Source organism: Desmodus rotundus, chromosome 3 (assembly GCF_022682495.2).
Source record: "Desmodus rotundus isolate HL8 chromosome 3, HLdesRot8A.1, whole genome shotgun sequence".
NCBI lineage: Eukaryota > Metazoa > Chordata > Mammalia > Chiroptera > Phyllostomidae > Desmodus > Desmodus rotundus.
The window spans coordinates 149,543,700-149,563,472 of NC_071389.1; the positions used below are offsets into that span (position 1 = coordinate 149,543,700).

General features: G+C 38.2%; 1 protein-coding gene across 1 annotated transcript; it reads right to left on the reverse strand.

Moving 5' to 3' along the window:
* Positions 1–12,905: 12,905 nt before the first annotated feature.
* Positions 12,906–18,288, reverse strand: LOC128780461 (olfactory receptor 6C1). Its single transcript, XM_053920620.1, has 2 exons — positions 18,115–18,288; positions 12,906–14,197 (listed from the first exon to the last, which is right to left on the reverse strand). The coding sequence occupies exon 2, from the start codon at positions 14,160–14,162 to the stop codon at positions 13,221–13,223; it is 942 nt and encodes a 313-aa protein (XP_053776595.1). The 5' UTR covers positions 14,163–14,197; positions 18,115–18,288; the 3' UTR covers positions 12,906–13,220.
* Between the last annotated feature and the right edge of the window lie 1,485 nt (positions 18,289–19,773).

Sequence of the window (19,773 nt, forward strand, 5' to 3'; positions counted from 1 at the left end):
GTTTTATATTCCCAGCACTGGAACCTGGGCTGCATGGAGTAGCCTGAGGTTGAAATGGCTTGCTCTCCAGGTATCCTCCCAGTTCCTATCTGCCACAGGTGAATGTGGGACTTCCTGTTATGACAGCTGCTGCTACTACTACCTTGCTGCCACTGCCTCACTGTGTCCTCCTCACCCAGCCTCCTTGTATCCATCTGGATGAGTATCGACTCTTTAAATCTTGGTTGTGGGACTTCCATACAGTTAAATTTTTCTGGCAGTTCTGGTTGTATTTTATTTTAAGATTAGCTGTGATCCCTCTTATGGCTGTGCAAGAAGGTGAAGTGTGTATACCTACACCTCCATCCTGGCCAGGAGTCCCATGAAGTGATAATTTTTTCATATCTTATTGATTACCGGGCATTGACTCTACACTTAAATTATCTCATTTTCCCTGGAACAAACAAAAAACCCTTTGAGTATGTATTTTTATTATTCAAATAAAGAATGTGACACAGAAAAAAGTTATGTATCTTATCTTCACCACATGTGTATTTGTGGGCAATGCAGCCTTTATTGATTTCCTTAGATGAAATGATAGTGAGTTGCTAACTCATGAAGCATTGCATTTTATTTGAAAATTCTGTTAGATATGTTTCTTTTTTTCTTTTTAAAAAAAATATATTTATTGATTATGCTATTACAGTTGTCCCATTCCCCCCCTTCCGTCAACTCCACCCTACCACCCCCTCCGTCCCACATTCCCCACCATAGTTCATGTCCATGGATCATACTTATAAGTTCTTTGGCTTCTACATTTCCTATACTATTCTTACCCTTCCCCTGTCTATTTTCTTTTTTTTTTTTTTTAATTTTTTTTATTGTTATGCAATTACAGTTGTATGCCTTTTCTCCCCATCCCTCTACCCCACCCCAGGTGAACCCACCTCCCTCCCCCCTCTCCACCCTCCCCCTTGGTTTTGTCCATGTGTCCTTTATAGTAGTTCCTGTAACACCCTCTTCCCACTATCCCCGCCCCCACCCCCCACCCCCGCCCTGGCTATTGTTAGATTGTTCTTAACTTCAATGTCTCTGGTTATATTTTGTTTGCTTTTTTCTTCTATTGCTTATGTTCCAGTTAAAGGTGAGATCATATGGTACTTGTCCCTCACTTCCTGGCTTATTTCACTTAGCATAATGCTCTCCAGTTTCATCCATGCTGTTGCAAAGGGTATAAGCTCCTTCTTTCTCTCTGCTGCGTAGAATTCCATTGTGTAAATATACCATAGTTTTTGGATCCACTCGTTTGCTGATGGGCACTTCGGTTGCTTCCAGTACTTGGCTATTGTAAATTGTGCTGCTATGAACATTGGGGTGCACAGATTCTTTTGGATTGGTGTTTCAGTGTTCTTAGGGTATAATCCCAGCAGCGGAATTGCTGGGTCAAAGGGAAGTTCCATTTTTAGTTTTCTGAGGAAATTCCATATTGTTTTCCACAGTGGCCTCACCAGTCTGCATTCCCACCAACAGTGCACAAGGGTTCCCTTTTCTCCACATCCTCTCCAACATTTGTTTGTGGATTTGTTTATGTTGGCCATTCTGACTGGTGTGAGATGATACCTCATTGTGGTTTTAATTTGCATCTCTCTGATGGCTAGTGATGCTGAGCATCTTTTCATATGTCTCTGGGCCCTCTGTATGTCTTCCTTGGAGAAGTGTCTGTTCAAGTCCTTTGCCCATTTTTTAATTGGGTTGTTTGTCTTCCTGGAGTGGAGTCGAGTGAGTTCTTTATATATTTTGGAGATCAGGCCCTTGTCTGAGGTATCGTTGGCAAATATGTTTTCCCATACTGTTGGTACTCTTTGTAATTTGGTGCTCTTTTCTTTAGCCATGCAGAAGCTTTTTATTTTGATGAGGTCCCATTTGTTTATTCTTTCCTTTATGTCCCTTGCTTTAGGGGATGTGTCTGTGAGGATGTTGCTGCGTGGAATGTCTGAGATTTTCCTGCCAATGTTTTCCTCAAGGACTTTTATGGTGTTACGGCTTATATTTAAGTCTTTTATCCATCTTGAGTTTATTTTCGTGTATGGCGTAAGTTGGTGATCGAGTTTCATTTTTTTGCACGTAGCTGTCCAGATCTCCCAACACCATCTGTTGAAGAGGCTGTTTTTGCTCCATTTTATGCTCCTGCCTCCTTTGTCAAATATTAATTGATCGTATAGACTTGAGTTTATTTCTGGGCTCTCTATTCTGTTCCATTGGTCTATGTGCCTGTTTTTATGCCAGTACCAGGCTGTTTTGATTACAGTGGCCTTGTAATACAGTTTGATATCAGGTATTGTGATCCCTCCTGCTTTGTTTTTCTTTCTCAAAATTGCTGCAGCTATTCGAGGTCGTTTATGGTTCCATATGAATTTCTGCAATGTTTGTTCTATATCTGTGAAATATGTCATGGGTACTCTAATAGGGATTGCATTGAATCTATAAATTGCTTTGGGTAGTATGGCCATTTTGATAATGTTGATTCTTCCAATCCATGAACATGGTACATGCTTCCATTTGTTTGTATCTTCCTTAATTTCTTTCTTCAGTGTTGTGTAGTTTTCTGAGTACAGGTCTTTTACCTCCTTGGTTAGGTTTATTCCTAGGTACTTTATTTTCCTTGTTGCTATATCGAATGGGATTTTTTTCCTGATTTCTGTTTCTGCAGTTTCGTTGCTGGTGTACAGGAATGCCTTTGATTTCTGGGTATTGACTCTGTATCCAGCTGTTTTGCCAAATTCATTTATTAGGTCGAGTAGTTTTTGAGTGGAGTCTATAGGGTTTTCCATGTACACTATCATGTCGTCTGCAAACAGTGACAGTTTCATTTCCTCCTTTCCAATTTGGATGCCTTTTATTGCTTTTTCTTGTCTGATTGCTGTGGATAGGACTTCCAATACTATGTTGAATAGGAGTGGTGAGAGAGGGCATCCTTGTCTAGTTCCTGATCTTAGTGGGAAAGCTCTAAGTTTTTGTCCATTGAGTGTGATGTTGGCTGTAGGTCTCTCATAAAAGGCCTTAATTATGTTGAGGACTGCTCCCTTTATTCCCACTTTGCTGAGTGTTTTTATCAGAAATGGGTGCTGTATCTTATCAAATGCTTTTTCCGCATCTATTGATATGATCATGTGATTTTTGTCTTTGCTGTTGTTGATGTGATGTATTATGTTTATTGATTTGCGAATATTGTACCATCCTTGCATCCCTGGGATGAATCCCACTTGGTCATGGTGGATGATCTTTTTAATATATTGCTGGATGCGGTTTGCTAATATTTTGTTGAGAATTTTAGCGTCTATGTTCATCAGCGATATTGGCCTGAAGTTTTCTTTCTTCGTTGTGTCTTTATCTGGTTTTGGGATTAGGATGATGTTGGCTTCATAAAAAGAGTTTGGGAGTCTTCCATCAGTTTGGATTTTTTCGAATAGTCTGTGAAGGATAGGGGTTAGTTCTTCCTTAAATGCTTTGTAGAAATCTCCTGTGAAACCATCTGGTCCAGGGCTTTTGTGTGATGGGAGTTTCTTGATGACTGCTTCAATTTCCTTTGCTGATATTGGTCTGTTCAGGTTTTCTGCTTCTTCTTCATTCAGTTTTGGAAGATTATATTTTTCTAGAAATGTGTCCATTTCATCTAGGTTTTCAAATTTCTTAGCATACTGGTCTTCATAGTAATTTCTTATGATCCTTTGTATTTCTGTGGTATCAGTTGTAATCTCTCCACTTTCATTTCTAATTCTGTTTATTTGGATCCTCTCTCTTTTCTTTTTGATGAGCCTACTTAAAGGCTTGTCAATTTTGTTTATCTTTTCAAAGAACCAGCTCCTGGATTCATTGATCCTTACAATTGTGCTTTTAGTCTCTATGTCATTTAGTTCTGCTCTGATCTTGGTTATTTCCTTCCTTCTGCTTGCTCTGGGCTGTCTTTGTTGTTGTTCCTCCAGTTCTTGTAGGCGTAGGGTTAGGTTGTTTGTTTGAACTGTTTCTAACTTCTTAAGGTAGGCCTGTATTGCTATGAACTTCCCTCTCAGGACTGCCTTTGCTGTGTCCCATAGGTTTTGGGTTGTTGTGAGTTCGTTTTCATTTGTTTCCAGGAAGTTTTTGATTTCTTCCCTAATCTCGTTCTTGACCCATTCATTGTTTAATAGCATGCTATTCAGTCTCCATGCTTTTGAGTGTTTTGGGTTTTTACCCTGGGCGTTGGTTTCTAGTTTCAGACCCTTGTGGTCAGAGAAGATGCTTGATATGATTTCAATTTTCTTGAATTTGTTGAGGCTTGCTTTGTGTCCTATCATGTGGTCTATCTTTGAAAAAGTTCCATGGACACTTGAAAAGAACGTGTATTTTGCTTCTTTGGGATGAAAAGCTCTGTATATTATCAGTTAAGTCCATTTCCTCTAAGGTATTGTTAAGTGACACAATATCTTTGTTGATCTTTTGTTTGGAAGACCTGTCCATTTTTGATAGTGGGGTGTTAAAATCCCCTACTATAATTGTGTTGCTGTCAATATCTTTCTTGAAATCCTCCAATATTTTCTTTATGTATTTGGGTGCTCCTATGTTGGGTGCATATATATTTACAATGTTTATGTCTTCTTGGTGGATTCTTCCTTTGAGTATTATGAAGTGACCTTCTGGGTCTCTCTTTATGGCCCTTCTTTGGAAGTCTATTTTGTCTGATATGAGTATTGCTACCCCTGCTTTTTTTTCCTGTCCGTTTGCTTGGAAAATTTGTTTCTAGCCCTTCACTTTCAGTCTGTGTAAGTCTTTTGTCCTGAGATGGGTTTCTTGTAGGCAGCATATGTGTGGGTCATGTTTTCTTATCCATTCAGCTGTTCTATGTCTTTTGATTGGAGCATTTAATCCATTTACGTTTAAGGTTATTATCGATAGGTAGTTATTCATTGCCATTATTTCCTGCCTGTGTTCCTCTGTCTTTCTCTTTTCCTTCCTTTCCTTAAATCAGTCCTTTTAGCATCTCTTGCAGAGCTGGTTTGGTGGAGCTGTATTCTTTTAGACTTCTTTTGTCTGGGAAGCTCTTTATTTGGCCTTCTATCTTGATTGAGAGCCTTGCTGGGTAAAGTAGTCTTGGTTGGAGGCCTCTGGTTCTCATTACTTGGAATATTTTTTGCCATTCTCTTCTGGCTTGGAGCGTTTCCATTGAGAAGTCAGTTGCTAACCTTATTGGGGCTCCCTTGTATGTTACTTCCTTTTTCTCCCTTGCTGCCTTTAAGATCCTCTCTTTGTCTTGGAAATTTGCCATTTTAATTATGATGTGTCTTGCAGTGGGTCTCTTTGGGTTCCTCTTGCTTGGGACTCTCTGTGTTTCCTGGATTTGGGTGACTTTTTCTCTCCTCAGATTAGGGAAATTTTCCATCATTACTTTTTCAAACAGGTTTTCTATCCCTTGCTCTTCTTCTTCTCCTTCTGGTATTCCTATTATACGGATATTGTTACGTTTTATGTTGTCCTGCATTTCCCTTATTGCCTCTTCATTCTTTCTGAGCCTCTTTTCCTTTTCTTGCTCCTTCTGGGTGTTTTTTTCTACTTTGTCCTCCAGCTCGCTGATCTGATCCTCTGCTTCATCAAGTCTGCTTTTAATTCCTTCTACTGTGTTCTTCAATTCAGAAATTGTATTCTTCATTTCCTCTTGGCTCTTGTTGATATTTTCTATTTCCTTTTTCATGTTGATATAGTTTGCAGTGAGTTCATTGTAGTTTCCTTGTAGTTTCTGGTAGTTCTCTTTGAGCTCAGAGAGCTCAGTGAGTTTCCTGATGACCATTGCTTTGAACTCAGTATCTGATAGTTGACTTGCCTCTTTTTCGGTTAGTATTCTTTCTGAGACTTCCTCCTTTCCTTTCATTTGGGAATTGTTTCTTTGTCTTCCCATTGTTTGTGAGGCTCTTCTTGTTGGCCTCTGCGTCTTAAATTGCTTTGTTCTGACTCCCTGGATTTATGATATGAACTTCTATGGTAGAATGCCAATGGGATTCGGTGGTGCTGTCTCCTTACTCTCCTGTGCTCACTGGTCTTGAGCTGACGTTTATGTGTTTAACACGGTCTAACTCTAGTCTTTTCAGCACTCCAGGTTTTGTTGTCTCACCTGTGGGAAAAAGAGAAAGGGGGGGCGAAAGAAAAGGAAAAAAAGAAAAAAAACACACACACACACACACACACACAAAACAAACCAAAAGAAAGATGGGAAGGAGGGAAAAAGAAAAAGGAAATAGGAAAGGAGGAAAGGAAGGAAGGAGGGAAGAAGGAATAAAGAAAGATCGGAGGCAAGATAAGAAGGAATTTTAGCAAAAATTAAAACATAGAAATAGATAAAAGAAGGCAGGAAGAAGACATAAAAATGGTAAAGGATGGGAGGAAGAAGGAATGAAAAAAAGAAAAAAAGAGAGAGGAAGAAGGAATTCAGGGGGAAAGGAAAAAAAAAGAAAAAGGATAAAAAAAAAAACAAAAAACAAACAAAAAAAAACCCTTCTGTTGGCTTTAAACCGGTCAGGTTATTTCTGCTGGTGTCCTGTCTGTGCAACGGGAGGGGGTGTTTGGAAGGATTGGTTTCACTTTTCTCTCTTCCTGGGTCACACTCTTCGCTGTTTTGTAAGTGTGGTCCCTGGCAGTCAATCAGTCCGTTGATCAGCCAATCCAGCTGCTTTGGCTTGTGACCCGTGCGCGCGCAGCAGGGGAATCCAGCCGCTTTGGGTCTGTGACGTTATTTTGTGCCCTGAGCGCGCAGCTGGCGGACCAATCGAGCCGCCAGGGCTTGGAACGCTGGCGCGCAGGTGGCGGATTCAGCCGCCTTGGGGTTAGGACACTCGCCAGCAGCTTTGTATTTAGAAAACAGGCACCCAGCCGGCCCTGTGCTTGGTGAGCGCGCGCAGCCCGCTGAGCCACAGGCTCTGTGCTTGGGGGCCCGATCCAGCCGCCCTGGGCTTGAGTCTCTCGGGAGGGCGGGGCTGCCCTGGGACTGAATCACGCGGCACTCGGTTCCGAGGTTTTGGGCCTTTGGGTAGAGCAGCTAGAATCTGGTCCAAATTATCTCGGAGGTTTCAGGTGTGGGCGCCCCTCCGGGGTTTCAAGTGTGGGTCCCGTTCGCTAATCTGCTCGCGCGCGCGACTGGACCTCAGGTGAGCGTAGCAGTCCAGGGGTGGAGGGGGAGGGGCGCCAGGGGCCTCGGCTACTACCGAGAGTTCTCTAATTAGCCCCTGAGTGTCTCTATTTTCTTTTTCTTTTTGAGAAATTCCTCCTTTTCAAGCCCCCCTGGTCTAATCAAGCACCTGGCTGCTCACAGCGCAGCCTGGCCCTCTCCCAAGACTCCTGCCGCAGCCCCTGCGCCAGGGCTGGCGCTTCTGCCGCCCTTGTACCGTGCGGTCCTGGGTCCCGTGGACCTTATTGTCCTTCAGCACTCTTCTTACCGTCAGATCTTTCAGTGTCCTCTATCTTTGGTCTCTGATCTTCGTATTTGCTGGAATACTGTTGGCTGTTCGCTCTGCTCCTCAGATCAGCTAGGTATTTCCCTGGCGTTGAGGGGAAGTGGACTCCGCTCCCACCTATGTTGCCGCCATCTTCCCCCTGTCTATTTTCCACCTATCATTTATGCTACTTATTCTCTGTGCCTTTCCCCCCTCTCTCCCCCTCCCACTCCCCTGTTGATAACCCTCCCTGTGATCTCCATTTCTGTGGTTCTGTTCCTCTTCTAGTTGTTTGCTTAGTTTGCCTTTGTTTTGGTTTTAGATGTGGTTGTTAATACCTGTGGGTTTGCTGTCATTTTTACTGTTCCTATTTTTTATCTTCTTTTTCTTAGATAAATCCCTTTAACATTTGATATAAGAAGGGCTTGGTGATGATGAACTCCTTTAACTTGACCTTATCTGAGAAGCACTTTATCTTCCCTTCCATTCTAAATGATAGCTTTGCTGGATAGAGCAATCTTGGATGTAGGTCCTTGCCTTTCATGACTTAGAATACTTCTTTCCAGCCCCTTCTTGCCTGCAAAGTTTCTTTTAAGAAAGCAGCTGACAGTCCTATGGGAACTCCTTTGTCGGTAACTGTGTTCTTTTCTCTTGCTGCTTCTAAGATTCTCTCCTTCTGTGTAATCTTAGGTAATGTAATTATGATGTGCCTTGGTGTGTTCCTCCTTGGCTCCAGCTTCTTTGGGACTCTCTGAGCTTCCTGGACTTCCTGGAAGTCTATTTCCTTTGCCAGATTAGGGAAGTTCTCCTTCATTATTTGTTCAAATAAGTTTTCAATTTTTTGTTCTTCCTCTTCCTTCTGGCACCCCTAGAATTTGGATGTTGGAACGTTTAAAGATGTCCTGGAGGTTCCTAAGCCTCTCCTCATTTTTCTGAATTCTTGTTTCTTCATTCTTTTCTGATTGGATGTTTCTTTCTTCCTTCTGGTCCACACCATTGATTTGAGTTCCAGTTTCCTTCCCATCACTATTGGTTCCCTGTAATTTTCCTTTGTCTCTCTTAGCATAGCCTTCATTTTTTCATCTAGTTTTCGACCAAATTCAACCAATTCTGTGAGTATCCTTATTACCAGTGTTTTGAACTGTGCATCTGATAGGTTGGCTATCTGTTTGCTGCTTAGTTGAATTATTTCTGGACTTTGATCTGTTATTTCATTTGGGCCATTTTTTTTTGACTTGGTGAATCTGTTACTTAAAGGGGCAGAGCGTTAGGTGTTCCCTAGGGCGGGGTAACACTGGTTGCTGTGCTGTGACACTGTATGTGGGGGAGGGGCCAAGAGGGAACAATGGTGCTCGCTCCACTCTCCACTGGGTTTCAGTCACTCCCTCTGCTACCCATAATCAAATTGGGCCTCTCTGGTGCTGATTCCCGAGTGGGTAGGCTTGTGCACGCTCTAGGCTTCTGTGGGTCTCTCCAACGACCTCTCCTGTGAGGCTGGGAGTTTGTCTTGCTGCCGCCCCAACCCACACAGGTGTTTTCAGTCAGAAAAGCTCCAACTTTATTTCCCTGCACTGGAGCCCTGGGTTGCACAGTCTGCTTCACTCCCCCGCTGTTCCTCCCAGTTTATCTATGCACGAATGTGGGGCCATGGGGTGCTACCCACCGACCTGCCTGCCCTGTTCTCTGCCACTCTGAGTCCGGCCCTCTTGGTTTATCTGTGCACAAATGTAGGGCCTCAGGGTCTGCTAGTGGTCAGACTGCCTGCCCCATTCGTCCCACACTCTGCCAGTCTCAGTCCCGCCACAGCAATGCGAGTCCTCTTGGCCCTGGTTGCCCATCTCTGCCCCTCCTACCTGTCTGGATGAATGTTTCTTTTTCATCTACTTGGTGTCGGACTTTCTTGCCATTCGATTTTCTGTCAGTTCTGGTTGTGCGAGGAGGCGCAGTGTGTCTACATATGCCTCCATATTGGGTCTTTTAGATATGTTTCTTTTCCATTATGTCTTTTCTCAGAAACCTAGGTGCTCACTTTCCTGTCTGTCTTCCTTGATCACTCTTTCACTCTCTTTCTCCCTTTATATTTGATTCCTAGTCCCTAATATCTTTCTATCTTTATCTAGGCCTCCTAATATGTTCCTTTACTTTAGATTGATTTATTGATTTATACCTCTTACACATGTATCCACAAGCAAGTAGGACTTTTCTGCTGTTAAGTATTGTATCCAATCATGTCCAAGGAATATGGGGTTGAACAGTACCTAGGTCAATGCAAGGAAACACAGTTCTACTACCAGGTTTATGTCTCTACAGAGTTTGCAGGAAGAAATTCAGGTACAAATAATATTTTGCCATAACATGTTCAAAATCCAAAAATAAAATGTATCAAATCAGAGTGGTTAAAGGATCCAGATATTTTTAGACTTCTCTGAAAAATATGCAAACTTGTCACAATATTATTGACTCTATGCCCCTGCACCTTTTCCACTCATACTCCACCCCCACCTCTCTCATAAACATCCCCTTTGGTCTCTGTTTCTGTGAATCTGTTTATGTTTTGTTTTGTTTGCTCACTTGTTTTGTTTTTTAAATTCTACAAATTAGGAAAACCATGAAATTTTTGTCTTTCTGTGACTTATTTCACTTAGCATAATACCCTCCAGTTCCATATCTGTTGTTGCAAATGTCAACATTTTATTTTTTGTGTGGCTCATTAATATCCCATTGTACACGCACACACACACACACAAACATGTAAATTCTTTATCCATCGATGGATACCTAGGTTGCTATTGTCTGTTTATTAGCTATTGTACATAATGCTGCGATCAACATAGAGTGTCCATGTATCTTCTCAAATTAGTGTTTTTGTTTTCTTTGGATAAATACCCAGAAGTGAGGTTCTTGTGTTATATGGTAGATCTGTGTTTAGTTTTTTGAGGAATCTCCACGCTGTTTTCCATGGTGGCTGCACCAATTGTCAATCCAATCAAGAGTGCACAAGGGTTCCCTTTCTCTACATCCTCACCAACACACTCTTTGTTGACTTTTTGATAATAGCCATTCTGACTTTGGGAGGTGGTATCTCATTAGGTTTTCAATTTACATTTACCTGATGATTAGTTGTGTTCAGCATCTCTTCATATGTCTATTGGTCATTTCTCTGGTTCTCAGAGGTTATTTTTAGCAAGAAATGTTACCTAGAGCCCAGGATCTGGATGTTTTGTTGGCTCCTCACTATTCCAGTGTCATTCTTTGGAACTTCCGTAGGACAGACAATGAAATACATTTAGAGAAATAATAGCCTCACACTGACATGACTTATTCCAGTCCATCAGCATAGAATTTTTCTACTGTTCTTATGCCACACTTGTATCTCTTTTCCTCCACAGTGAGAAACTTAGCTCCACTCTTCTGCTTCCCAATTACTCCATTCTACAAACACACATACAACAGTATCTGAATTGTTATACTTCTATAATTTTTTTAAATCTAAATAAAGTTCAAAAATTTTGCAGTGTCTGTCTTACTGATGGCCAGTTGTCCAAATACTATCTTGAGAAATTTTTAGTATCAATTCTTTATTCTTCCCATCCCATGGCTGTTGATTTATTTCACAATTATATTCCCTTATATAGGGTTTTCTCCATTCGTGCTCATTTAATTTTGTCTTGGGCATATGTGAGACAATAAGAATATTTTAAAAGTTAGAACTATACAAATAGGTATATTCAAAATGTATCACTTATATTTTTACTACATTAATCTTCCTGCCTTCATACCCCAGTGCATATTTTGATGATAGAAACATTATATTATACTTAAATATTTCCATGATTAGTCCTCTCACATTGCTTGTTTCTCAAGTTTCTTAGTTATTAGTGCATGTTGATTTTCCAGATATAATTTAGGATTGATTTTAGAATTACTGCTCTTCCATTTGGGTCAAATGATCAAGAAATCCTAATGTTATTTAAAGTGTCAGTGACAAATAGGGATGCTATCTGGCACTTCTGCTTTGCCACAATTGGAGGCTTCATAACACATCATGTGCTTATGGAGCAATGTATTGCAGATGTACATTTTCCTTTGGAAGATCACTTCCTGGCTTACTACTGTGACCTGGTAGAGACTATAAGTCAATCCATAGGATGTTATCAGTTGACAATTAGATTTGAGCTTGCTATAATTGGAGTGAGTGTAATTGGACTCTGAGTTATAATGCTGGTAATTCACAGCAACAATCTATCATCAAAGGGAGATATACTTAGGAGGACAGAGTTGAGCAGGTTGAGAAGGCACAGGTAAGGCTTATGAACAGATGACTCAGACTCCTTTGAAGCAAATTTCTCCTGTATTTACATTCTCTTCCTGTATCCGCATGTATATAGCCTTGTTGGGAGTACCTAATCTAGGTAACCAAGAAATAAAAATATGTACTGAGTCACAGATGTTCTGTAAATATACTATCATCCACTCAAAAGCACATGACTGATAAATAAAATATGTGATGTAAACAATATTTTAAAATAATGCTTTTGTATAGCTGCATTGATATTAGTCAATGTCGATGTTACTGAAAAAAGTGTACTGCATAAAAAGAGGAATTGTTCTTTTTCATAATGATAAGAAAAGTCATGTTCCAGAGAAGATATGCCTGTTTCAAATTTGTGTCTGTATAAAAACACAGTGTTAATATTTTAAAAAATAAACAACTGATATAATTACAAGAGAAAGAAACCACCCCATAGTTGTACAAGGAGATTTAAATAGCTCAGTAATAACACAAACAGTAAAAGTACAAATTTAAATCATGTGATTAATAAACTTGACCTAGTTGACTTACATACAACACTGCACTCAACTGTTATTATACATAATTTTCAAATGGTCAAGGAATGATTACAAAAGTGACTATATTGTGGCCATAAAGTGATATTCAACTACTTTAGAAGGATTTAATGTAAAGAAAGTATGACACTATAAAAGGATTTTCTGAATAGTTTATGCTTCACCTATTTACAGCAGTACATTGAGGCCAATACTGCTCAGCGGCCCCTCCCTCTGGAGGAAAGGAGAAGAGTAGAACATGTGTACAACATTTGGGTTTTCCAGGGGTTGTCCAAGCACTGGTGTCTGCCAGGGTGACCAACCTGCAACCCGTGGTCCACATGCAGCCCGGAATGGCTGTCAATGAGGCCCAATAAAAAACCATAAATTTACTTGAAACATTATGAAATCTTTTTGTGACCACATTTTGCAATGTATTTAATGTGTGGCCCAGGACAGCTCATCTTCTTCCAGTGTAGCTCAGACATGCCAAAGGTTTGGACACCCCTGCATGACCTTGGAGCCTCATGGGAACTAACTTACTGTCGATAGCTGAAAGCTGCTGAGAACCTAAGGAGCTGGGTGGGATCCTGGTGGTTATTTTTTCCTAAACAGAACTCAACATAGAAATTCACTTTTAAACATCATTATTGTTTAAGAAGTTGTGTTATAGTATACCTGAATTTAACATTATCAACCTAAGATCTATACCAACTATACATAAATAAAAAATTAAATTAAAAAATTTGACATGTTCAGAAGACTGAGAGAAAAACAGAAAAAAGTAATTTAAATTAAATTATATAAAATATGTATATAAAGTATAGAAACAAACAGAAAACACAAAAAGAATAAACAAGATTGACAGGGAGTTTACTGTGATTGGAAGAAGCTACTGAAATTTCATGTTTATATTTAAAATTTTCCTGCAATGTGTCTCTACTTCATTATGCCACATTATTTAATTTGCTTGTGAGAAAGAGTCTTCCTCACCATGTTCACTAAGGCTTTCTTGACTTGCTCATTCCTTAAGCTGTAAATAAAGGGGTTCAGCATGGGTGCTACTGAGGTGTTCAGAACAGCAACTCCTTTGCTCAAGGACACCCTATCTTTTGCTGAAGGTTTAATGTACATAAAAATGCAGCTACCATAAGAGATGGAGATGACAATCATGTGAGAGGAACACGTAGAAAAGGCCTTTGTCCTCTGACTAGTAGAAGGAATTCTTAAAATCGTTCTGATGATATAGAGATAGGAAAGAAATATCAACGCCAATGTGAACATCAGAGTAAACACAGCACAGGAGAACCCCATTATCTCTAGAAGTTTTGTTTCTGAACAAGAAAGTTGCAGCAGGGGGAAATAATCACAGGTAAAATGGTCAATAATATTTGATCTGCAGTAATCGAGATTCAAGAGCAACATGAGTAAGGGGAATATGATTAAGAATGAAGCTAGCCAGGAAGAGAAGACAAGGAGTATACAGATTCTTCGATTCATGATGGTCGTGTAATGCAGAGGTTTGCAGATGGCAATATAGCGATCATAGGACATGGCAGCCAGAAGGTAAAATTCAGTGACTCCCAAGAGGATGAAAAAAAATAACTGAGCAATGCAGTCATTAAAGGAAATGGTTTTATCCCCTGAAATAATGGTGCCCAAGAACTTAGGTATACTGACAGTTGTGAATGAAACCTCTACTAAGGAGAAATTTCTGAGGAAGAAATACATAGGGGACTGGAGATGGGAATCCAGCAGGGTAAGGGTTATGATGGTCAGGTTTCCAGCGATGCTGAGCATGTAGGTGATGAGCAGAAAGACAAAGATCACCACCTGAAGCTTTGGGTCATCTGACAGTCCCAGGAGGATGAATTCTGTTACTTCTGTATGGTTTCTCATTCTTCAGTTGCTTTTTTGTTTCCCTCCTACTCGGTCTATAGGAGAAAACACAAGGAACACATCATGAGTTGTGGATTAAGAACTATCCAAGTGTGGATCCAGAATTTGGCTGAAATAGTATGTTACTTTAGCATCAGGGGAAATTTAAGGGGAACCTATAATAGCAACGGACCTTTGATTTCTTCTCTTTCATATACAGATAACAGTATGGTGGTAACTAGGAAGGAAGGGAATTGGTAGCGGTAGTATAGGAGCTTAAATATATGGTGACAGAGGATGGTTTGACTTTGGATGTTGGACACACAATGCAAGGTACAGATTCATGTATCAGGGAAATGTACACTTGAAACCTATATAATCTTATTACCCAGGGTCAGCCCCCAATAAATTTAATTCATAAAAAGGTAACTTTCTTGGCTTGAATGACACAAAGTGTCCTCAGGAAGACCCATCAAGTATTAGGAAAGATTATTTTACCTAGATGCTGTTTACATTTTTCTACAATACTTTTAGGTGACTACTTTCCTGGTGAAGTCTGCATAATCGATATTTCATCATTTTAATAATGATGGGCAAATTCAATTCCCAGCATTCATACTAGTGTTTGTAGAAACAAATAAAGTGAACGTGCATATCGTCAATCACATTTAATAATAATTTTAGAAATAGTAACACATATCTGCAGGGGTTTATGATGAGTATCAAGTAATAACCTCACACTTTTAATTCATTAGCTAGCCATCTACAATTTCAACAAGAAAGAAAAAAATAAATAAAAAATTATACAAAGTGTTTTAGTTTATTATTCATGGTATTATAAGGCAAATTATTATTATAGAAAGTATATGGATTAAGCAGTTAGAGAAATCTATTAAAATACAAATGGGCTGCTCAATGGATTTGTGACTTTAGATGAATTACTTAATTTCTTGAAGCTTCAGCTTTCTGTGTTCAAAATGAAGGTGACTATAATGAAGAATCCTGTAATAAACATAGGAGTGCATTTACCTTCATGAGTAAATGTTTTCAAATTTTCTGCGTAGATATTAACAAGAGGGATTGCTGAGCCATATGACAGCTCTATTTGTAATGCTTTGAGAAACTTCCATACTATTTTCCATAGTGGCTGTACCAATTTACATCCCTACCAGCATTTGAAATTTATATGATTTTATCAATGAATGTTACCCCATGTTTAATTTTTTTTAAAAATGAAGTTAAAATTTCAAGGGTGCTTTTTCTTACTTATATTTTTTCATTACTGTTTAACCCCCTCCCTTCCTCTTTCACCTGCAACCAGCCTCCATCCTCCCCACAGTCACCACATTGTTGTCCGTGCCCATAAGCTGTTTCTCTTTTTATTTTTTGCTCAATAATTTAAATAATGTAAATGAAAGTGCTCTACAAATCATGTGGTACTTAGTATGCTTTGCATAGAGCTCTTTTATTTACTTTAGTTTTCTTTTAGTTGGTGTTAATTCCCAACTTTGTGAAAGATATTTATAGTAGTTGTTATTTAGCAAAAGCACTTTTTATCTTAGTGAAATGCTAAGGACTTTTAGATATTCTCTCAGTTAGCCCTTACAACACACCCATGAAACTATTTTTATTCGCAGATAAAGAATTGAGGCTCGTAGAGTTATGTACCTTTGATGTATTCATATAACTGGTAAAAGTCAAGTATAACCATAGACTATCTTAAATTAAAATATGTTCTCTTAAATAAAGTACTTCATAGTCAAATAGAAACACATAGACACAGTGATAATAATTTCCTGCCTTTATTTAATAATGACTAAATTGATATAATAAAACAAAATGCACTTAGCTCTTTTTGCACTTTTTAATATATACAGGTATAAAATTTAACTCCAAATATGTCTTATTTAATTTAATTAAAATTTCCCTAATCAACAAAACAAAGAAGCAAGGAAAATATAATGAGAGACATTCAAATAAAGAACAAAATGACAATAACTAGAGGGAATGGGGAGGGAGATAACAGGGGAAAGAAGGGAAAGGGTCATCAAGGAACATATGTAAAGGACACAGAGAGGGTTGGAGGTGGCGGTGTGTTGGCGAGAGAGAGTGATGGAGGATAATGGAAACAACTGTACCTGAACAACAATAAAAAACAGTTGAGCTAGTAAGTGATGAATCAATGATAAGATTGGAGAGACTTTCATTGTCTCCTTTATTTATTGATTTGAGAGACACAGAGATATTGATTTCTTGTTCTACTTATTTATGCATTCATTGGTTGCTTGTTGAATGTGCCTGGACCAGAGATCGAACCTGTAACCTTGGTATATGGGAACAACACTCTCACCAAATAAGCTTCCTGGACAGGCCTTCTCACTTATGTGTGTAAAATCAAAGATATATATATGCATGTATAATAAGTAGCTATACTATCCTTATAACTGACATTTTTCTCAAAATTATTTCACTTACCATTTATTTCCCTTACATCCCTCTCCCCCACAATCGCCATAATGTTGACAAGTTATACTTTAGTAATCATATTTTGGTTTTGTCTATTGACCTTAATTTTTAAATCACATACTCTAGTTTCTTTTTTTTTCCACTGTGAAAATTTTGGTCTTTTTTCCATGTAGTCTTTTGTATATTTTTAGTTAAAATTATACAGGTTTGTATTTTGTCCCCCCTTCCACATTATACATCAAAAACACTTCTTCAAATAATTAAAGACTCTTTGTAAACATACTTTTTTTTGTTTTTCTACTTACAAAGTTTTTTATACCATATTTAAAAATATGTAGTTCAGAATGTAACAGATATCTACATCCCTACCCCTACCATCAGAAACAATTTACAATAGCCAAGTACTGGAAGCAACCTAAGTGCCCATCAGCAAACAAGTGGATCCAAAAACTATGGTATATTTACACAATGGAATTCTACACAGCAGAGAGAAAGAAGGAGCTTATACCCTTTGAAACAGCATGGATGGAACTGAAGAGCATTATGTTAAGTGAAATAAGCCAGACAGTGAGTGACAAATGCCATATGATCTCACCTTTAACTGGAACATAATAAATAGAAAAAAAAAAAGTAAACAAAATATAACCAGAGACATTGAAGTTAAGAACAATCTAACAATGGACAAGGGGGAGTGGGGAGGGGACAGTGAGGACAGGGGATTAAAGGAAGTACTATAAAGGATACTCTAGTTTCTTAGTAGATAGAAATTTTTTTCTTTAAATTATTTATAAACCAAAGGGAATGGAATATTGATTTTTGCATAGGAAATATTTATGATACTTGTGGAGGAGTCTGGTTATTTTTTAGCCAAGAGCAGTGAGGAGGACATTGTCACTATCACTTACGTGGAAGCAGAAAGGGCTGTGCAGGCCAGCTCCAGAGACATTCCCAGATTCATGATCTCAGGTCACAGCCATTCTTAGGAGAATGGGAAAATTCCACTGTGTGTTTCAAACCACTTACAAAAGTAACATTGTTTCTTTTTATTTTTTTTAACCTATATAGGTTCTTCAGACAAAAATGAGGGTCTTTTGTTTTTGTAAGTAGCTATAATACTGGGCAATTGTTGGTTCTGGTTGAACTGAGACAGTAAAGAAGACATGTAGTTACAAGATTTCCATTGAAAGATGGTTCATTTTTATAAAGGCATCATTAGGTACACTATTGACTATATAACTTGAGTGTATGATGTTTTTAGTCAGGATATGACAACTAGAGATTTAAGCTGTCTCCATAGTCAATATATCAAGGCATTTGCTTTTAGTTGACTTGTAATAAAAGTAATATCTCACATTATAATATGCTTATATTTCCTTCTAAGAGCTCAAAGGAAATTTTTTGGTGACTAATACTTTTATTTATTTGTTTGTTTATAAACTAAATTTTACTGTTTGTGCTATTACAGTGTTCCTAATTTGCCCCATTGTCTTCCTTATGCCCAACTTACCTCTGATTTTCAGAAAGGCTCACTAACAGTCAGAATATCTGGAATATGAAAAACAGTAGCAGCTGTCACTGTTGTATTCCAAGGAGTCCAACATTTCTGAAAATATTTTCTCTCATTTAACAAATTAGCTCTCCATTGCCAATGTTTTTATATTAAATTTCCCATTTTATCCAGAGGGAATATATTTCTCTGACATAGAGGTGGAGAAGGGAAGAAATACATAAAAGAGAAAAAATATCAAATGTTTCAAAAATCTCTGGTGTGTTTTCTATATAGACTTTACTCACATAAGCTACTTCTGCTTTATCCAGTCTCTGTGACCCTGGCTCAAGGGGACTAATTCAGTCAGAACAGGAATACACACAACACACTAAGGAATATAAAGGATAATACACACTAGTATTAAAATTTGAAAAGGAATCTGGGGGGTCAGTGACCAGGGAAAGAGAAAACATTGCAACAAGCAAACTGGAACACAAAATGTGAAGTTTGTTTTTCTCTAAATTACTTTTCAGACAAAGATTGGCAACCTAATATATTAGTTTACAATATAAATTTCTACCTAATACTCTATGCCACATAAAAATCTGGTCATCTATCATATTGTACTAAGTACATTTATTAACTCTATTATTTTAATCTGGCTTCTAATAAAAATATGGGTGCTATAATACTGCTAATATTTTATACCTTTTCTTTTCCTGTTCTGTCTGGCTCTCCAGGAATGTCAGTTGAAGAATTTCTTCTTTTGACTGATTCTTCTTGTAATTTATATGCTAAGTATAATATTAGGAGTTACTACCTTCCGTGACAGACTAATAATAATAAATCATGACCTAATAAGATAAGGTGAGTTTAAAAAGCCAGTAAAATTGTGCAGGTCATTAGTAAAAGCTATGTACAATTTGTAGGTTCTTAAGGATTTGGGGTTTTCTTTTTGAAATCAGGCTCTCTTATTGGCTGTTACAGCTCAAGACCTCCAACAAGTAATTCAGCTCTTCTGAGCATCAATTTACAGTTTGTAAATTCATCCTCCTCCTCCTCCTCCTCCTCATCATCATGTTGTCTAACCTTACAGAGAGCTGTAAAGATTAAATAATATATGGTATAAAATATATCTGGCTCAGCATATGATACAAAATAAGTGTTCTGTATAGAAGAGATAGATAGTATTACTTATGAAATTCCTATCAAACTCCTAGTGGGCATAATAAGAGTAATGATGGATGCCTACACTTTTTTTATATATTTTAAGAATAATACAGATAAACACAGGAGAGTTTATAAAATAAGACATACATGCCTTCAGCATGACTAAGAAATATAGGATATAATGAAATTAAAATTATTTGTAAGTCAAAAAATAAATATCCAAGTCCATCAGGTGAGTGGGAATAATTAAACAGATACTACAGATATTATAGGGTAAATGGTTGTTGCAGATATTTAATTAATTTCATTTTTCATATACTTTCATGAATGAAACTGTGATCTTAGTACCAGAAGAGAAAATTAAAGAATAAGTTGATTCAAACAGTGTATACTTCCTTAGCCATTATAATATAAAAGATTTTCATTTTCAGAAAAATCAATAAAATCATTTATATTTTAGAGCCACTGGTTACTATCCAGATGTAAATCAGTGATTACATGGAATCT

Excerpts from the sequence above, each read along its gene's own strand:
- LOC128780461 (XM_053920620.1), bottom strand. The coding sequence starts at position 14,162 with ATGAGAAACCATACAGAAGTAACAGAATTCATCCTCCTGGGACTGTCA.